We start from the raw sequence: 18,717 nt of genomic DNA, 5'->3' as shown, positions 1-18,717 counted from the left end.
TCATAGATGTTTACTGCAGCATTGTTTGTGACAGCAAAAAACTAGACGTAGAATGAATGCCCATTAATATGGAAATGATTGAATACGTTAAGTATAGCCACACAATGGAATGTTATGTAGCCACTAAAGTAAAATGAATTAGAGCTGTTCCAATGCACATGAAGAGATTTCTATGAAGTATTTATTGAGAGAGAAAAGGAAGAGGCAGGGAAAGTATATCTTTTCTGATTTTTTTTTTTTTTTTTACAAAAATCACATCCCTGTGAGTGTGTATATATACACATAGACATATGTGTGTAGTAAGAAGAATTTAGAGAAAAATACATACATATGTAAAATATGTAAACATGCTAGATTGTTAACATGGAGGAGGGTAGGGTGATGTGGCTGGGTAGGCGAGGTGGGAAGAACAGTTTAGGCATATTGCTATTTTATAGGCTTTTATGGCTGGGGCTGGACACTTCCTTTTAATAATATTATTATTATTATTTTTGAGATGGACTCTCTCACCCAGGCTGGAGTGCAATGGTGCGATCTCGGCTCACTACACCCTCTACCTCCTGGGTTCAAGCGATTCTCCTGCCTCAGCCTCCCAAGCAGCTGGGCTTATAGGTGTGTGCCACCACACCCAGCTAATTTTTGTGTTTTTAGTAGAGACAGGGTCACACCATGTTGGCCAGGCTGGTCTCAAACTCCTGACCTCAAGTATTCTGCCTGCCTTGGCCTCCCAAAGTGCTGGGATTACAGGTGTGAGCCACTGTGACTGCCAATAATATTGTTTTAATAGAAAAAATATATTCCAAAAAGCTGAACCGCAGGGTTCAGTAGCATTAATGTCAAATGCTAACTAATAATTCAAATCATATTTTTTACTGAATTGGGAGATTTGTGTTTTCCTTAAGGGCAGTCAAATATGAAGTTATGTTTTCACAAGAACAGCTTGAATTTCCTCAGTTAAGTCCAGTAGGCACCAGAGTGGGCAGGTGGGATGCACATGCACAGAGGAATACACACATACACACACATGTGCACACACATGCAAGCACGTGCATATACACATACATTCACAAGCATACGTGCCTGCACCCTGAGTCACAGATTTCTGAGGAATCACTGTCATCACTATAAGGTAAGTCTTTTGAGTTAGAAGAGACCAAGAGATGGTTTCCTTCCCTTACAGCATTTCTAAGGAAATAAGTGAGGACCAGACAAGTGAAATGACTTGGCCAAGGTCTCATAGTTAAGTCTTTAGAAGCTGAGTGGGAACCTGGAACCCAGGACCTCATGGATTGCAGTCCCAATTTGTAAAGTAGGCGCAACTCACACACTCTGAGTCACACACGCCCTGCCCTGTGTCTTCAGGCAGAAATTGTTTAGGGTAAGGAAATATCCTATTGGATTTAAAGAGATTGCAAGGTTAAAGTGCCTGGTGGGCAGGCAGCTAGTAGTACCTTTAGACATAGATGGCACACAAAGAAATTGTCACCTATCTGCCTGTATATGGTTTTTGATCCTTGATGTCAGTGGGTAGACTTGTCCTCTGCTGGTCTGATGCTGCAGAGTGATTACTCTCAGCTAATGAGAATGGAGAATATTGCAAGCAGGCCTGTGGGTTTTGAATTTGAAGGGACACCGTCAAGTCCTTACTGATGTGTAGTTGATAAACAGTGATTGTGAAATAGTGCATTTGAGCAATTTGGACAAGTATAATGTGCTTGTAGAGGAAAACCCTCATGGCTGCATTTGGTAGACACACTATTTTACAAAGCTCAGAGTGCTCAAATGGCATCAGCACATCCCAGGCTGAAAAATTACTTTGATTATCCTTTCCCAATTGTTTATCAAACTGTGTTATCCAGAGGGCTGACCTGGGTTTCCAGTTTATATTTTGGCAAAATACTGGCCCTTTCCTTTCCTTTCCTTTTTTTTTGAGACAGAGTCTCATTCTGTCGCCCAGGCTGGAGTGCAGTGGTGCGATCTCAGCTCACTGCAACCTCTGCCTCCTGGGTTCAAGTGACTCTTGTGCCTCAGCCTCCCAAGTAGCGTCACCATGCCCAGCTAATTTTTTGTATTTTAGTGGAGATGGGGTTTCACCATGTTGTCCAGGCTGGTCTCAAAGTCCTGGGCTCAGGCAATCCACCTGCCTCGGCCTCCCAAAGTGCTGGGAGTAACAGGAGTGAGCCACCGTGCCCAGCCTGTTTTTTCTTATTGAGACTTTTTAGCTCGTTTTTTATTGAAGTGTCATTTTGCAACATGAGCTCCTTCTCACAGTAGTTCCTCCCACTTTGTGGAATAAATGCTCTAGAACATATATTAATTGCCAACAATGGGGGCACAATGCTGGGAACTAGGACTTTAGAGAGACAAGACAAGAGTTCACAGTTAGTAGGTAATACAGAGACACATCCGTCAATTATTACAATAGAGTTTTTGGAAAAAAAGAAGTGTGTGCAGAGGGCTTCCATGAGTGTGGAGCGGTGGAATCAGTGAGGGCTTCTCAGGGCAGGTGACTGCTAAATGGGGCCTTGCAGGATGGATAAAAGTTCTCAGGCAGCTAGGAGGGAAGCTGGGAGGACACAGCACTTCAGCAAAGAGAAAGAAGCAAATAGCCCAGGGATGTCAGGAGCCTGGTTGGCCTGAGGGAGGGCAGGTACTTCGTAGGAAGGTATGTGGTGGAGGGGCCAGGGTATGTAAAAACCAGGCTTGAGAGTAGGTAAGAGAAGATCTTGAAGGGCCTTGTTTCCCATTTCGAAGACTTTACCTGTCCCATAATGGATGGGTACCTGATGAAGGGAAGGATGCCACCAGACATGCATCTGATGAGGCTGACCCTGGCAACAGATTGGGTGCTGCTAGGAACAGGGAGCTTGGCTGAGAAATAGTGATTTCTCACTCACCAGAAGGAGAGGCTAATTTCTGATTGTGTGTTCTTAATTGATATTAAGAAAAAACAGGCCAGGTGTGGTGACGTGCGCCTGTAGTCCTAGCTACTGGAGAGGCAGAGGCGGGAGGATCACCAGAGCCCAGGAAGTCAAGGCTGCAGTGAGGCATGATCGTGCTATTGCACTCCAGCCTTGGTGGCAGAGCAAAGCCCTGTCTTTAAAAAAACAAAACAAAATTAAGCAAAGTCAATAAAAAAAGCTTTGAGGGCTTGGAAGTAAAAGTCCAAAATGGTCTACCAGAATGAACCCTGTAATCCAGGAGGAATATTAAATGTTTGATTTGGAATGCTTTGAAATTTCAGTATCTTTAAAAATATGTACTTTTGTGACTGAGGATTTGTTTATTGGAATTGGTCCGTTTTCTATATTTATGATAGTTTATCCTTACAGGTGATACTCTCTGGAATCATAGGATTAACAACTTGGAAAAGGCCTATGATACTCCTGGTATGTACTGATCTTATAAACTGCTACCCTTTATAAAATGTGCTATGTATGAAGTCTGTTCATATAAACCACTGAAGAAATGCTTAAGCTTCCTTGTTCATTAAAAAATAAGTTAACAGTAGATAATATTAGAAGTCAGATGATCATAACAAGTAAGTAAGATAATAATTTTGCTGGTTTTCTGATTCACTTTAAGCTCCTTAAGTACCCAGTGCTATATAAGTGTCTTTAGTTCCAGCATTAAACCCATCCTAAAGGTAGAATTTTTAAAAAACTACTTACTATGGGCAGTTTTAAATATACACAATAGTGGAGGGAATAATATAATAAACTCCCTGTACCCGTCACCCAGGTTCCATAATGATTAACTTCCTGCCAATCTTTACAGCTATACTCCCACTCATTTCCTCTCATATTCTTTTTTCTCTATATTCTTTTTATTTATTATTGTTATTATTATTATTTTTGAGTCGGAGTCTCGCACTGTTGCCTGGGCTGGAGTGCAGTGGTGCGATCTCAGCTCACTGTAACCTTTGCCTCCCGGGTTCAAGCAATCCTCCCAAGTAGCTGGGATTACAGGTGCCCACCACTGCGCCCAGCTAATTTCTTGTATTTTTAGTAGAGACGGGGTTTCCCTATGTTGGTCAGGCTGGTCTCAAACTCCTGACCTCGTGATCCTCCCGCCTTGGCCTCCCAAAGTGCTGAGATTACAGGCGTGAGCCACCAAGCCCGGCTGTTATTCTTTTTTTTTTATGGACACAGTCTTACCCTGTTGCCCAGGCTGGAGTGCAGTGGCACGTTCTCAGCTCACCGCAACCTCTGCCTCCCAGGTTTAAGCAGTTGTCATGCCTCAGCCTCCTGAGTAGCTGAGATTACAGGTGTGCACCAACATGCCTGGCTAATTTTTTTATTTTTAGTAGAGACGGGGTTTCACCATGTTGGCCAGGCTGGTCCCAAACCTCAAGTGATCCGCCTGCCTTGGCCTCCCAGAGTGTTGAGATTACAGGCGTGAGCCACTGCTCCTGTCCTCCTCTATATTCTTTTGAAGCAGATCTCAGATATTAATCATGAATATATGACTTTTTATTGTTATAATGTTTGAGTTGAACAACCTTAGAATTTTGTTGCATGGATTTGCTATATTATCTCTTTATCACATAAATATTATATTCTCTTGGTAATATAGACATATACTGGTGATTTTATCCTTTTTTTGTTATTGAGGTAAAATTTATATAGCAAAATGAATCATTTTAAAGTATACAATTCAGTGGCATTTTTAGAACATTTCCAGTGTTCATCCTGTTTTTATTTGCTATGTCATTTTGATTCAGCAACTGTAAACTTACCATTTACAATTTTAAATAAGTTTAAACTTATCATTTAAAGTGAATCAAAATAGACAATGCTAATGGAGTTTCCAACTTTTAACGATAAAATAGAGGGTCTAGGAAATTAGATTTGAATTGTGGTGTTCTTAAATTTTTTTTCCTATATAATATCTCTTATTTTTATTTGTCTCTTCCATCTTGAAATGGAGTTAAGTAATTTTCTAAAGTCATTTTGTATATATGCTTAATAGTTCATCTTAAATCGTTGTTTGCTGGGCAACGGGCAATCAGTACAAAACTCCTTAAATTTTTAAATACAAAGAGAAGAAGTACATTGTCGGATCTTCGTTTGTCAGAATAATTAATAGATCCCAATACTGTGTTGATGGTCTTGAAAAACTAACCTGAAGTGTTTTTAGGCCCGCAAGATGACATAGGCAACATTTTACAACTCCATCAATGATTGTATTTCATGAAATTCCTTTAATAATTTTGGAAAGAATAAATTTTTAACATACCATTTTAATATATTAAACAGCAGGATGAGAGAAATTGAGACTTTGGATGTGTTGTATAGCCTGTGTTATAAGTGGCTGAAATTTGTTTCACAGTGACTCTCTAGGTTTACAGTCTCTGTGAAAAATTTTGGTTGGTGTTTAGTGTTTATACGAATATTTGGTAACAGGAATCTCCTTTGCACTGTCTTTTTCCATTGAGTCAATATTAAATTGCTCAGTAATACAAATCTCTAGGATTTAAATTGAATTAAAAGAAGAAAATCTTCAATGGTATTTGTACTTTGAAAATTCCAAATGATTAAAAGAGTATAAGTGTGTAAAGAATAGATTCAAGAAAGTATATCTATTACGACATTTATTTCTTTGACGTTGTTGTCTTTTAAAAAGCTGCCTCACATATTTATTATGTAAGCTTAAGCAGCCTTAAATGAAAATGGCCCTGTCTTATTACATTCTTATCCATTTATTTCTCATCTTTGTTAAGTATATGCACTTTGTCACAAAGTTGTAACCCGTGTGTACATGCTATGTCATGCACTGCTTTTTCTGTTTAATATAAAATTAAGCTATTATCAGGTTTCCATGTATGAGGAGCCTACATGCTTATCATTTAAAACTGTAAGCAGGCTTCTGCCTTATTTCTGTATCATCATCAGTTTTTACCCTATTGTTGGACATTTGAGCTTCTATATTTTGGCTGCTATGAGTTATGTACTTAGAAGGTCATATAGAGATTGTCTTGAAATGTTAATTAGCATCAAATTATAAAGAAGGTAAATTAATTTGTAGGGATTCTACAAGGGAAAACTTTGCATCTATTGATAACTGGAGACTTAGTCAATATCATAAATGAAAAATCTTCAGTTCATATGTATCTTTTCTTTTTTTTGAGAGAGGGTCTTGCTCTGTTGCCCAGGCTGGAGTGCGGTGGTGTGATCACTGCTCATTGCAGCCTCAAACTCCTGGGCTCAAGGGATCCTCCCAGTTTAGTCTCCCGAGTAGCTGGGACTACAGGCGTGTGCCACCACACCCAGCTAATTTTTAAATTTTTTGCAGAGATGGGAGTCTCACAACATTACCCAGGTTGGTCTCGAACTCCTGGGCTCAAGTGATCTTCCCACCCCAGCTTCCCAAAGTTCTGGGATTACAGGTATGAGCCACTATGCCTGGCTCACATGAATCTTAATAGTATACCATTATAACTCATGCCAGATGCTTGTGTTATGTCAAAAAATGGAAAAATGCCAGTCAGATATTCCTAGCCCATCCTTTTAAGAGTAGCATCCCTGTGTGCAAGCCACTGAACTCTTCTGAGCCTAGTTTTCTTTTTGGCACAGAGGGGATAATTTAGTGATACCAAGGGAAGTTCTACCCTACCCCTCCCTTAATGGATATTTTTTCTCCATTTTTTCCCCAAGCCCCTCTGCCTCAGTTTCCCGAGTTTAGGGAATGTGTCATTGCATGCTTTTTGGTGGGAGGCCATGTTCCATTAGGAGCCAGAGGACCCCATGGATCTGTGTTCTTGCAGGCTTGGGCTTGGCTCATTAGAGTTCTGTCCCCTTCCCCTTCTCATCCATGCTGTAGGCTCAGGGGCACCTTCTGACCTGGGACTTTCACCCCCTAGCTGGTTGTTTGTTTGGCTGGCGCCTTTTCTACTGGCGCTCAGCTCAGCAGTCACTTCCTGCGAGCGGCCTTTCCTGACCACTCTGATTGCAGTGGCTCCTGCCTTGCCCCTAGCCGTATCCCAGCACTGAATTACTGGCTTTGTGGTCTGTGATTAGCCTATGTACCTTACATTTGTTGCCCCTCTCCCCAGACTATAGTCAGTTCCCTGAGGACAAGAGTCTTGTCTTTTTCACTCTCTTTCTCTAGGGCCAGTGTGCTCAATACACATTTGTTGTTGACTGTGGAGTTAATTTGACAGCCAATAAGAAATTTAGGTCCTGGGTGAACTCTCAAAATTTCTTTTACTTTTGTCTCAAATTTCTCTCACTTGCTTTTGTTCTCCTATTCATCCCCTTTGAACTTCAAGGTTGTCAGGGAGTGTTTTGGTGGTGGAGGTTGGGAGGCGAAGGATGCTCTTTTTCAGGGCCCTTTGAGAGGCAAGCCGTCCTCGTTTTTAGTTGTTCACATCAGTCTAGAACACACGAATATTCCCTTTTGAGAACCATTTACATTTGGGCTTCCTCTTTTGTGGTTGTTACCTTGATGACATCAAGTTTCTTACTGGTTTGAACAAAAAAGCGTTGCTGTGACCTAGTTCCTTCAAACTCAAGTTTTCATGGAAATTCAGGGTTGGAAGCCTTCATTTACTGGATCGTGTTTCTTATACTAACACACTCGTGTTCAGAACAAAAATGATAATATTGGAAAATAGTTGTTAAATATTTGTAGCTATTTATGGCTATGACTAAGAATAAGCTGGGAAGTATGTGTGCATGCATATGTGTGTGTGTGTGTGTGTGTGTGTGTAGTTTTCTAGGTCGTGTGTTTTCCATAAAGAGCTAACATTTTCCATTTTTAAAGAATGTTTTTATTTCTTCTAGACATCATTCCTCTTTCATTCTAAGAAAATGTTCTGTAAGTGTTTACAAATGATGGACAATGCTAGAAACAGCCTCAACGATTGTCTGGTCTAGGTACCTCAGTTAGAAAACAGAACGGTCTTAGTAAGATATTTTTTAAAATTTTTCTTTGGTGGTACAGGCATTTTTGGTGGCAGGTATTTTTCTTCGGTGGTACATTTAGTAAGAATTGCTACTGTGAAAATCCAGCTAGCTCTCTGCCTATATTTTTGGTTCCTTACGAAGTGGTGATGTGAGCTTTGTTATTTTTTTTCTTGTCAATTAGATGGGATAAGTACGACCTAAAAATGATAAAGGGACAGCTCCATATTCTCTAGCGTCAACAATGAAGGTTCTTCCCAGAGATGTTCTTGGGTCACATGTGGCTTATTCCCAACTGCGGCTCCTGTTGATTTACACCCTGGACCAAGAATAGACGAGGGTAAATGTATTGGCTATTTAAAAAATGGTCTTTCAGTTTATTTTCTAACCTGAAGATTATAGTATTTAGGATAAAACCTCATTACCCAAAAAGACTACAAAATGGCTTAAGGTATGCTTAATTTTTTTTTTTCTCTAAGAGTCCATATAGGCTAGGTTGGTAAGATAATTCTGCTCACAAAGCCATTTGAGGAGCTAGGAATTTTTCATCTTATTGTGTCTTGGACGGAGAGTCAGAATACTTAGACACTTTGTCAAAAGTCAGAAATAGTTTTAGGTGGATTATGCTGTGAGATAGATTGTGGTCTTTTCTTTCCTGAGGATATGGAGAGCTGGAGTGGTCAGAATACCCAGGTGCAGTTTAGGAATCTATGCATTTACAAAATGAGCCGTGAAGCTCTCTGGCTTTGGCAGTTGAGTTCTTTCAAGTACATTTCAATAAATTGAAATGAACCCTTGTTTGATAGTTCACAAAACCTGGATTTTAATGCTGACACGTTACCACTAATTGTCAGGTGACCTTGGGGAAATCTCTTGACCCAAAAGTCAAGAGATTTTCCCAAGGTCTAAACTAATAAGTGGCTTAGATCAGAATAATATTTTAAGATTCCTTCCAGCTCTCATATTATAGATTTCCAGAGTCCTCTTTAGTTACCTAGATGGTGTTTTAATTTCAGGTGGACATTTCAACTGGTCATTATAACCTCCCTTTATATAAACTGAAATACTATGATTATTTCACTCTGTGTTTTTTAAGGCATAAAATGGAAGACTTTTCTTACTCTGCAGAATTATTAGTAATACATTCTTGCATGTATATAATGCTTAAGAATTTTCCCGGTTCTTTCATATACCTTTTCTCATGGCAGATATTATTCCTTTTATGTAGATAAGAGAATATTAGTTCAGGAGTTAATTGGCTTGTTCAGTTCACAATGAGTTGAATGATTATTAGAAAGAACCCAGGGATTTGGGCTCCTAGTTCATTGCTTCTTCCATTGTAACATTTTACCACCTCCTCCACTGGCCAATCGGTAGCCACAGTGGCTTTTTTGTGGTGTAGATTATAAATTAAATAAGCTGTTACCTTATTTGTGAATGTCCAATTCTTTTTCAAGATCTGAAGTGGTAAACGTTTTGGGAATTTTATCTTTCACTCAAAAGAGCCAGAGGCAGAAATGTCCAGGGTAACACAAGGTGTAGTTTTGAGTCTCAGTCCTATCAATTTCAATCAATAAGTGGCCAAGGAAATGATCTAATTTGTACGCTCATCTGTACAATGGGAGTATACCCATTCCTCAGGATCGTAATGCACATTGAAACTGTAAACTGTAAAATGGGATTTAAGGCTGTGTAAACACATTATGAATTATTTTTTAATCGTTCTTTGAGAAAATCTCCAAGAGAAGATCTGGCCTCTCAATTTGATGTGTCATTATGTAACAACCCATGGTAGAAAAATGTGCACTTAGGTATTGTGAAGGTAGCTTAGGCTGGGTTCAGGCTTCTCTGTGATCACAGTGCATTTAATCTGTTGGCAACAGATCTTTGATTTCTCCCCTCTGATCACCTTCTCCCAGGAACTGCATTGGGTAAGAACTTGGGATCCTCAGAAATTGAAAGCAGTCTTGGGTGGTTCATCTACAGTTAGAATCAAGACCTGGGTAGTACCTTGTTTTGCAGACTGACCTAAGCCAATTTGGGTATGCTTTAATTAGTGGGTTCAGTTTGGTAGCAACAGGTAATTGCCAAAGCTTAGAAGTAACCTTTCTGCCAAGTTAATTGTTAAAATGAAGTTGATTCTCAGATCAAATTCTGCTATCCATACACTTATTAGCCCTCAGACAAAAAAATTGTTCATGCCCTTTGTTCTGAAGCTTAAAGTATAGAGAGTTGAGATTTGCATCATGCTTACAAAATAGAGTGTCTGAACAATGTTTTTGTCTCTCATTTTCACATTCACTTCTCTTGAATATCACTGTGGATTCCTTGAAAACCTGTTGATCAAGCAAAGCTAAGTTTATAAGACCCACTTCAGTAAGGGAGAGCAGCTCTTTGCCAGTTCTCAGAACGGATGAGCCAAAGAGAGGATATTTATAGGGTTTTAGAGCCCCTGCTGGATGATTGTGTTTTTTTTGAGACAGGGTCTCACTCTGTCACCCAGGCTCCTGAGTGAAGTGGCACCATCACAGCTCACTGCACCTCGACCTCCCTGGCTCAGGTGATCCTCCCACCTCAGCCTCAGCCTCCTGAGTAGCCGATGTTGAAAAGGTAGTCATTAGCTTGGTAAATATCGCTAATCAGCAGGGAAATGAAAATCAAAACCACAATATCAAAACATCATGTAATATACCTTTAATATAAACAATTAAACATGAGAACCCATTTTTAACATCCATTATGCTAATTAAGCTAATAATTACATCAATGGCATCTCATTTCCATATTCACTCTGCTAATTTAGCAAAATCAGTTGGGTGTTGTTGGGAGATAAAGATAAGGGAAGCAAGCTTTTGGAGTTTGGCCTTTCTCATAAATGCTAGCTGACCATCTGGAATATGAATTCTTGACTATCCTTGGATGTAGCTTGGACCAACCAATGTGTACATACATAATATCACATTCCGGTGCTAAAGTGCATTATAGACTATTTTGTGATTTAAAAGTAATGGCAAAAACTGCAATTACTTTTGCACCAAATCTAATAGTAGTATATATGTATTTGGGTTGCTAAAGGGAGCCCTCTGACCAGTCCTGCATCCAGGTTGTCTGAGCCCAACAGACTACAGTGATCAATTTCTGAACATGACTATGAGAAAGTTCTCAAATTATGAATGATTTGGGGCAAGAGGGGAGACCATTTTGAGTTGAGGAACATCTTAAAATTCATGTGCTGTCATGAAATGTTGCAGAACAATGTGTATGGTCCTATCTGTGTGTGTGTGTGTGTGTGTGCGTGTGTATTATGTTAAAAAACACCAAGTGATCATACAGGTGTGTTTGCAGTTACATGGAAAATTTCTGAGAAGATATACAAGAAACTGTTCACAGTGGGCCCCTCTGTGGAGTGAAATGGGAATGGGAAGGAGGAAGACTTTCTTGCTCTCCAATTTGTATTTGGAGGGAACAGTGCTGTATTGTGTGAAGAGGAGACTTTTAGGTTAGTTATCTTTTGTTTAATTTTTGGCCACCCTGTACCTGCAATGTCTGAATTCCCTTTTTGGAGTTGGTGTCGCTGCCTTTGTGTGCGTCTTGGTGAGCGGTGGGGCCCTGCCTCCGGTGACGAAGCTTCTGAGGCCACGTGCTTATGTTTCTGAATGCCAGCAGCCAGCCTGTGAACTCGTGACCTCTACCCCCTGGAGCTCTAGCCCAGGACTCTGAATCTGGAGCTGTGGATGCACTGTAGCCCTGGGGCTACTTGGAACTTATTGGGCAAAGGAGGCAGCTTGTGTCCAAGGCTGACAACAAGGGACCTGGTTTTACTGTGGCATGACCTTGCTAGAAGTTCCAGCTCCCAGGTTCTTTGGCTCCTTCCTGGGTTCCTGAGCCTCGTTCTTGTGGATTCTGTGAGCTACCTAGTCTTGCAAGAAATTCCTTTTCTTCTTAAATAGCCTGAGTTGGTTTCTCTTGTTCCTAACATAATCAAGAACTCTGAATGCTTAAGACCATGATTTTTCTTCTATGAATATTACTTTTATAATAATTTAAAATAGTTCAAACTAAATAGATTCATTTTAAAACATTTGGACACTTATGGTAACTCAGTTGAAAAACAAGAAATCCAGTGGGCATGCAAAGTAGATGGATTGGTGTTGAGCTCAGCATTGGTGGGAAGTGTCTGGTGAAGGAGGCTGGGTCGGGGTGTCAGGGCTTGGGTAGTGGTAGAATTGGGTCTTATGAGCTGTAATCTCTCAAGAATGATACCAAAGAGTTTTCTGGTAAAGCTCTTTTGTGAAGAGAAAATAATGATCTCTAAATGGACATTTTGTGTTAGCAGGCATTCTGCACATTGATGGAGAAGAAAGAGTATAGATTTGGGTCAGACCCAGAACTGACCTGGGTACTATACTTAGTTGCATAATTTGACATAATACTTTACCTCTCTGAGACTGTTTCTCATTTATTTCATATTTATAGTTATATATCTAAATATATTATCTATCTATTTATCCATCTACCTATATCTCAAACACACCACAGTGATATTTTATAATTTAGTAAGCGCCTTTTAAGAGAGAAAATATTTTTTATTAAAAACATGGGAGCTCATTAGCCTTCTTACTCTTTTTAAAAAATTTTTATCTTTTGAGACGGAGTCTCACTCTGTTGCCCAGACTGGAGTGCAGTGGCACAATCTTGGCTTTCTGTAACCTCTGCCTCCTGGGTCCAAGGGATTCTCGTGCTTCAGCCTCCTGAGTAGCTGGGATTACAGGCATGCACCACCATACATGGCTTAATTTTTGTATTTTTAGTAGAAATGGGGTTTCACCATCGTGGCCAGGCTGGTCTCGAACTCCTGACCTCAAGTGACTTGCCCGTCTCAGTCTCCCAAAGTACTGGGATTATAGGTGTGAGACACTGTGCCTGGCCTACCTTCTTATTCTTATTAAAAATAATTAGATTTCTGCATTTATCCCACACCTAAACCTGACTTATACTCCACACAGATAACACTTTTTTTTTTTTTTTTGAGTTGGAGTCTTCCTCTGTTAACCAGCCTGGAGTGCAGTGGTGGCCGTCTCGGCTCACTGCAGCCTCTGCCTCCTGGGTTCAAGCGATTCTCCTGTCTCAGCTTCCCGAGTAGCTGGAATTACAGGCACGTGCCACCATGCCTGGCTAATTTATATATTTTTAGTAGAGACGGGGTTTCACCACGTTGGCCAGGCTGGTCTCCAACTCCTGACTTCAGTTGATTCGCCTACCTAGGCCTCCCTAAGTGCTGGGATTACAGGTGTGAGCCACTGCGCTTGACCAGAAATAACATTTTAAACACTTTCTGGTTTTAGCATTCTTGGTGGTCGTCCTACCTTGTTAAAAGTGAAGAATTTGCCACACTTATGTTAACCCACTTCCTTCCTTTCTTGTTTTTTTTAAAAGTTATTTTTGTTACTTCTATTGATGACTTTATTGTTGTAGATAATATTATAAGCTATTTCTTAATTTCTGAACTTTGGATGGTATCTTTTGACCCGCTCTTACATAAGATAAAGAAATTATGACTTTTTTTTACTTCTTTCCCTGCTTTCCCAGTTTTTGATAGTGACATTATTACTTTTATGTTGTCAGTGTCTTAACATTTACATTTTGCTCTTAAACTATATTATATCCTTCAAACTTTGCCTATAAATTGTTTCTTAGATAATGAAAACCGCTAATGGCATTTATTAGATTCTTTATTTCCAGATTCACCTGAGGCCTTGGTATAAGGGATGCCAACATTCCAGTGTCTGTGTTAGACTATCTAAGCAGGACTTGCAAAGCTGCTGGGTGAAAACCAGTTTTGCAACCCTTAGCTGATCTCCATCTCCCAGCCTAGAAAAAGATTAGGGATTAAAGAGACAAATGTTTTGGAGAAAGTTACTGAATTGCTGTGGCATTTTGAGTTCCATCTTCTCATGGGGGAAACGGGGGAGTATTTAAAGATAAGCAATTGGAGAATATGACAGGGATTCTTTGGTATTTGACTGGACCGTTGTTGGCTACACCTGAGGATTCTAAAGGACGGATTGGAGCGCCCTGTGGCCTCAGAGTTAAAGCCTGCAGTTGGAAAATAACTCTATGTTCATAGACTAAGCACAACATGAATATACTTCTAGCTGACCAGATGGGCCTCCCAGGAAATAGCAGGCGTGGGGTGAGCTCACATCCTGCCCAGAGAGGCCATAGGGAGTGAGCAGACCACAGCAGAAGGAGGCTGGGCCTGGACTCCTGGATGCTCAGGTTAAGGGAGCTGGAAGCTCAGCAGTAGGTATCTCTGAGGAGCCAGTGGAGGCTCCATTCCAGAGGGAGTCCCCTGTAAACACTTGCCAAGTCCCAACATAACAGGCAGGTGAACTCTCCCTGCCCCTTACCTTGCCTACTAATATGTCTGTGGCCTTCCCCACACTCCCTTCTATCTAAAATGACCCAATTGTGTTGTAGGGGGAGCAGTAGACCCACACGAAAAAAGGGAAACAGAGCAGATTGAGGCCATTCACCTTGCCTTCCCACTGCAGGCTTGCTCCCTGCCTAGAGTAATAAGCCTGGTGGCAGACAGAGAAGCTTACATTCAAATGAAGTTCCAAGTTTTGACTGGGACACAGGCTTGGACGTTGTAATTACTGAAATGAGTTGTTTTGTGACTTGAAGTGACTGGAGGACTTTTTGTAGTTGATATTGATCAGACAAGTCATGGTCCTGGACTCAAATTTCATCTTAAACAATCAGGAATAATGAGCCCTACGGAGTGGCCTTGAACAACATTGCAGCAAGGAAACAAAGTGGTTTTCTGTTGACCTCCCTTAGCTCTGCTTGTTCAAGGGACCAGCTACATTATTTACGGCAACACCAGGAAGAATGATTGATACTAAAGAGAAGGAAATGTAATTCCATGTTATTCAAAGGAAGACTGTTTCCTTTGCCAAGTCAAATGCATTATTTTTTCTTATTCTCTAGTATGTGCTTGGTATCATGCCACATTCTAGTTTGCTTCATGTTTGGACCATGACTTTGATGTATATCTTTATATTTTTCTGGGAGGTTCTAAATGATTCTTTTCTTTCTTTCTTTTTGTTGACAAAAGGCACCTAATCTCAGAGATCATCTAGCTGCTGCTTCTTTCTGTCTTTCTTTTTTAAGAGAGGACCTCACTGTCACCCAGGCTGGAGTGCAGTGGCGCGGACACAGCTCACTGCAGCCTTGACCTACTGGGGTGAAGTGATCCTCCCACCTCAGGGCCAAGAAGCTGGGACTACAGGCATGTGCCACCATGCCCAGCTATTTTTTTTTTAATTTAATTTTTTGTAGAGACAGGGTTTCACCATGTTGCCCAGGCTGGTCTCAAACTCCTGAGCTCAAGTGATCTGCCCACCTTGGCCTCTCAGAGTGCTGGGATTACAGGTGTGAGCCACCATACCCAGCCTGCTGCTTTTTTCATTATTGAGATGTAGTTGACATAACAAAAAATTCGCACGTTTAAAGTATACAATTGAATGGATTTTTAGCATATTCCCAGATCTATGCAAACTTCACTACTGTCAATTATGGAATATTTTCATCAGCCTCTAAAAAAATCCTGTACCCATTAGAAGTCACTCCTGATTTACTCTCAATACCTTCAGCCTCAGGAAACCACTAATGTACTTTTTGTCTTCATAGATTTGCCCATTCTGGATATTTCAAATAAATTGAATCATACAGTATGTGATCCTTTGTAATTGACTTCTTCCAGTTAGCATATTTTTTAGCTTAATATTTTTAAGGTTCATCCATGCTATAGTATCTGTCAGTACTTTTCCCTTTTTTATTGCTGAATCATATTCCATTATATGGATATATCACATTTTATTTATTTATTCATCAGTTGATGGACATTTCCACTTTGGCTATTAGGAATAATGCTGGGCCAGGCATGGTGGCTCATGCCTGTAATCCCAGCATTTTGGGAGACCGAGGTGGGTGGACCACCTGAGGTCAGGAGTTTGAGACTAGCCCGGCCAATGTGGTGAAACCCTGTCTCTACTAAAAATACAAAAATTAGCCAGGCATGGTGGCGGGCACCTGTAATCCCAGCCACTCAGAAGGCTGAGGCAGGGGAATTGCTTGAACCTGGGAGGTGGAGGTTGCAGTGAGCCAAGATTGCACCATGCTACTCCAGCCTGGGCAACAAAAGCGAAACTCCATCTCAAAAAAAAAAAAAAAAAAAAAAAGAAAAGAAAAAGAAAAGGAATAATGCTGCTATTAACATTAGTGTTCAATTTTTTTGTGGATATGTTTTCATTTCTCTTGGGTATATGCCTAGGAGTGGAATTGCTGACTCATATGGTAACTACATGTTTAACATTTTGAGAAATTGCTAAACTGTTTTCAAAGTGGCTATATCATTTTATATTTCCGCCGGCAGTGTTTGAAGGTTCATTTCTCCACGATTTTGCCAACACTGAGCGTCTGTTTTTTGATTGTGGCCATTCTTTGGGGTGTGACGTGGCATCTCGTTGTGATTTTGATTTGACATTAAGCATCTTTTTATGTGTGTATTGGCCATTTATACATCATCTTTGGAGAAATGTCTATTCAGATCCATTGCCCATTTAAAAATTGATTACTTGTCTTTTTATTATGAGTCCCTTATCAGATACAGAGACTCCACACTTACATTGGGGGTTATGTCCAGATAAACTCATCATAAATTGAAAATACTGTAAGTGAAAAATGTGTTTAACACACCTTGAGCATCATAGCTTAGTCAAGCTTACTTAAAAAAACTCAGAACATGTACATTAGCCAACAATTGGGCAAGGTCATCTAACACAAAGCCTATTTTATAATAAAATATTACGTATCTCATGTAACTTATTGAATACTGTACTGAATATGAAAAAATGGAATAGTTTTATGGGTATTCGAAGTACAGTTTCTATTGAATGCGTATGGCTTTCACACTATTTTAAAGGCAAAAGATTATAGGGTGAACCATTGTTAAGTTGGGGACTGTCGTATATGATTTGCAAACATTTTCTTTGATTCTCTGTGTTGTCCTTTTACTTTCTTGATGATGCCCTTTGAAGCACAAAAGTTTACAATTTTGAAGTTCAGTTCATCTATTTTTAATTTTGTAGCTTACACTGTTGTATTTAAGAAGGGCTTTGTCTAACCCAAGGTCATGAATGCTTACTCCTATACTTTTTTCTAAGATTTTTATTATTTTAGCTGTTTTGCTTAGGTCTTTCATTTTTTTTTAGTTAATTTCTGCATATGGTGTGAGGCAGGGGTCCAAGTTTATTCTTTTACATGTGGATATACAGTTGCCCCAGCACCATTTGTTAGAAAGACTCTTCTTTCCCCATTGAATTATCTTGACACCTTTGTTGAAAATAAGTTGACCCTAAGTGTGAGGTTTATGTATCTGGCTTCTTGATCATATTCTTTTTGCTAGTTGTTCCACTTTCCCTTTTGGATATTTCTTGTTAAGACCACTCACTTCCTGTTCTAGTCTGGACTTAATTGTTTTCTGGCCTGCTGCACAGATGTCATCTGAATATTTCTTTTCATTGTATTCTTAAATTAGATCCATTTTTTCGTAGGTCTCATGCATTCTTTTTCTTTGGGTTCTTTTTTCATTTGCCAGAGAACATTCTCAAATAATAATTTTCTGAAAGAATTGAGGGAAGACAGCTCTCTCAGGGTTTGAATACCTTGATGTATCTTTGTTCTCACCCTCTCACTTGAATAATAGTTAGGCTGGATATAGAATCCTGGGTTCAAAATAATTTTTCTTCCAAAAAATGAAGTCATTGCTTGATGCCTTTTGTCAATAGATGAGAATCTTGATGCTGATCTGATTCTTGTTCCTTGGTAGAAAACCTTTTTCTTTTTCTGTCTGGAAGCTTTTAAGATCTTTTCTTTTCCTTGAAAATCAATAAAATTTGATTTTCAAGAAGATAAAATCATGAGTTTCAGGCAAATATAAAATGAACATGAGTGATTAACGAGGGAGCACTGGTTCAAAGAGCATTTGAGAGGCTAAGCATTTATTGACAATCTTAGGAGAAGATTGCTGGGATAGACACAAAACTGGTTAATGTACTCCAAAGCCATGAACTGTAACTTCTGAAGTTCCAATTGAACAGAACCTTATTTTCATCTCTCCTGAAATAACATCTACAATGTAAACTCTGTTCCTACAGATGTAAAGTAGCCATTTGAAAAAATAGATTACCCAGTAATCTCTTCTGCCTGTTTTCAAGTTTCCGATAATTTTTCGGAGTCTTCTGAAGTTACACGAAGTTATGTCTAGGTGGAGTCTTTTCTCCTTCATCCTTTTGAGTATTTGGTGAGCTTTTGTGATTTGAATATATGTGCCTTTCTTCAACACTGAGAAATTTTCTTATTTCCTTGATGATGATGATGATGATGATGATGATGATGATGATGATTGTGATTATTATTATTTTGAGACCAAGTTTCACTCTGTCCCCCAGGCTAGAGTATAGTGGCATGATCTTGGCTCACTGCAACCTCCACCTCACAGGTTCAAGTGATTCTCTTGCCTCAGCCTTTGGAGTAGCTGGGACTACAGGCATGCACCAACACACTCAGCTAATTTTTGTATTTTTAATAGAGATGGTGTTTCACCATGTTGGCCAGGCTGGTCTCAAACTCCTGACCTCAAGTGATCCATCTGCCTTGGCCACCGAAGTGCTGGGATTACAAATGTGAGCCACCGCACCCAGCCTCCTTGATTATTTTCTTCCTTCCATTTGCTCTGTTTTTTCCT

The 18,717-nt window shown here is 39.8% G+C and overlaps 1 protein-coding gene across 6 annotated transcripts in view; it reads left to right on the top strand.

Annotated features, from left to right (window-relative positions):
- Nucleotides 1-18,717, top strand: part of ENTREP1 (endosomal transmembrane epsin interactor 1) — a 68,957-nt gene that overhangs the window by 9,099 nt on the left and 41,141 nt on the right. For all 6 annotated transcript variants that reach the window (XR_008656649.1, XR_008656650.1, XM_055272330.2 and 3 more), the window contains exon 2: nt 3,333-3,389. Coding sequence is in view for 4 of the 6 variants with exons in the window: in XM_055272327.2 (XP_055128302.1) it covers nt 3,333-3,389 (57 nt within the window). In the remaining 2 variants the exon portion in view is untranslated. The remainder of the gene's footprint in view (nt 1-3,332; nt 3,390-18,717) is intronic.

Source organism: Symphalangus syndactylus, chromosome 3, assembly GCF_028878055.3.
Source record: "Symphalangus syndactylus isolate Jambi chromosome 3, NHGRI_mSymSyn1-v2.1_pri, whole genome shotgun sequence".
NCBI lineage: Eukaryota > Metazoa > Chordata > Mammalia > Primates > Hylobatidae > Symphalangus > Symphalangus syndactylus.
This window is presented reverse-complemented; position numbering and strand designations above follow the sequence as displayed.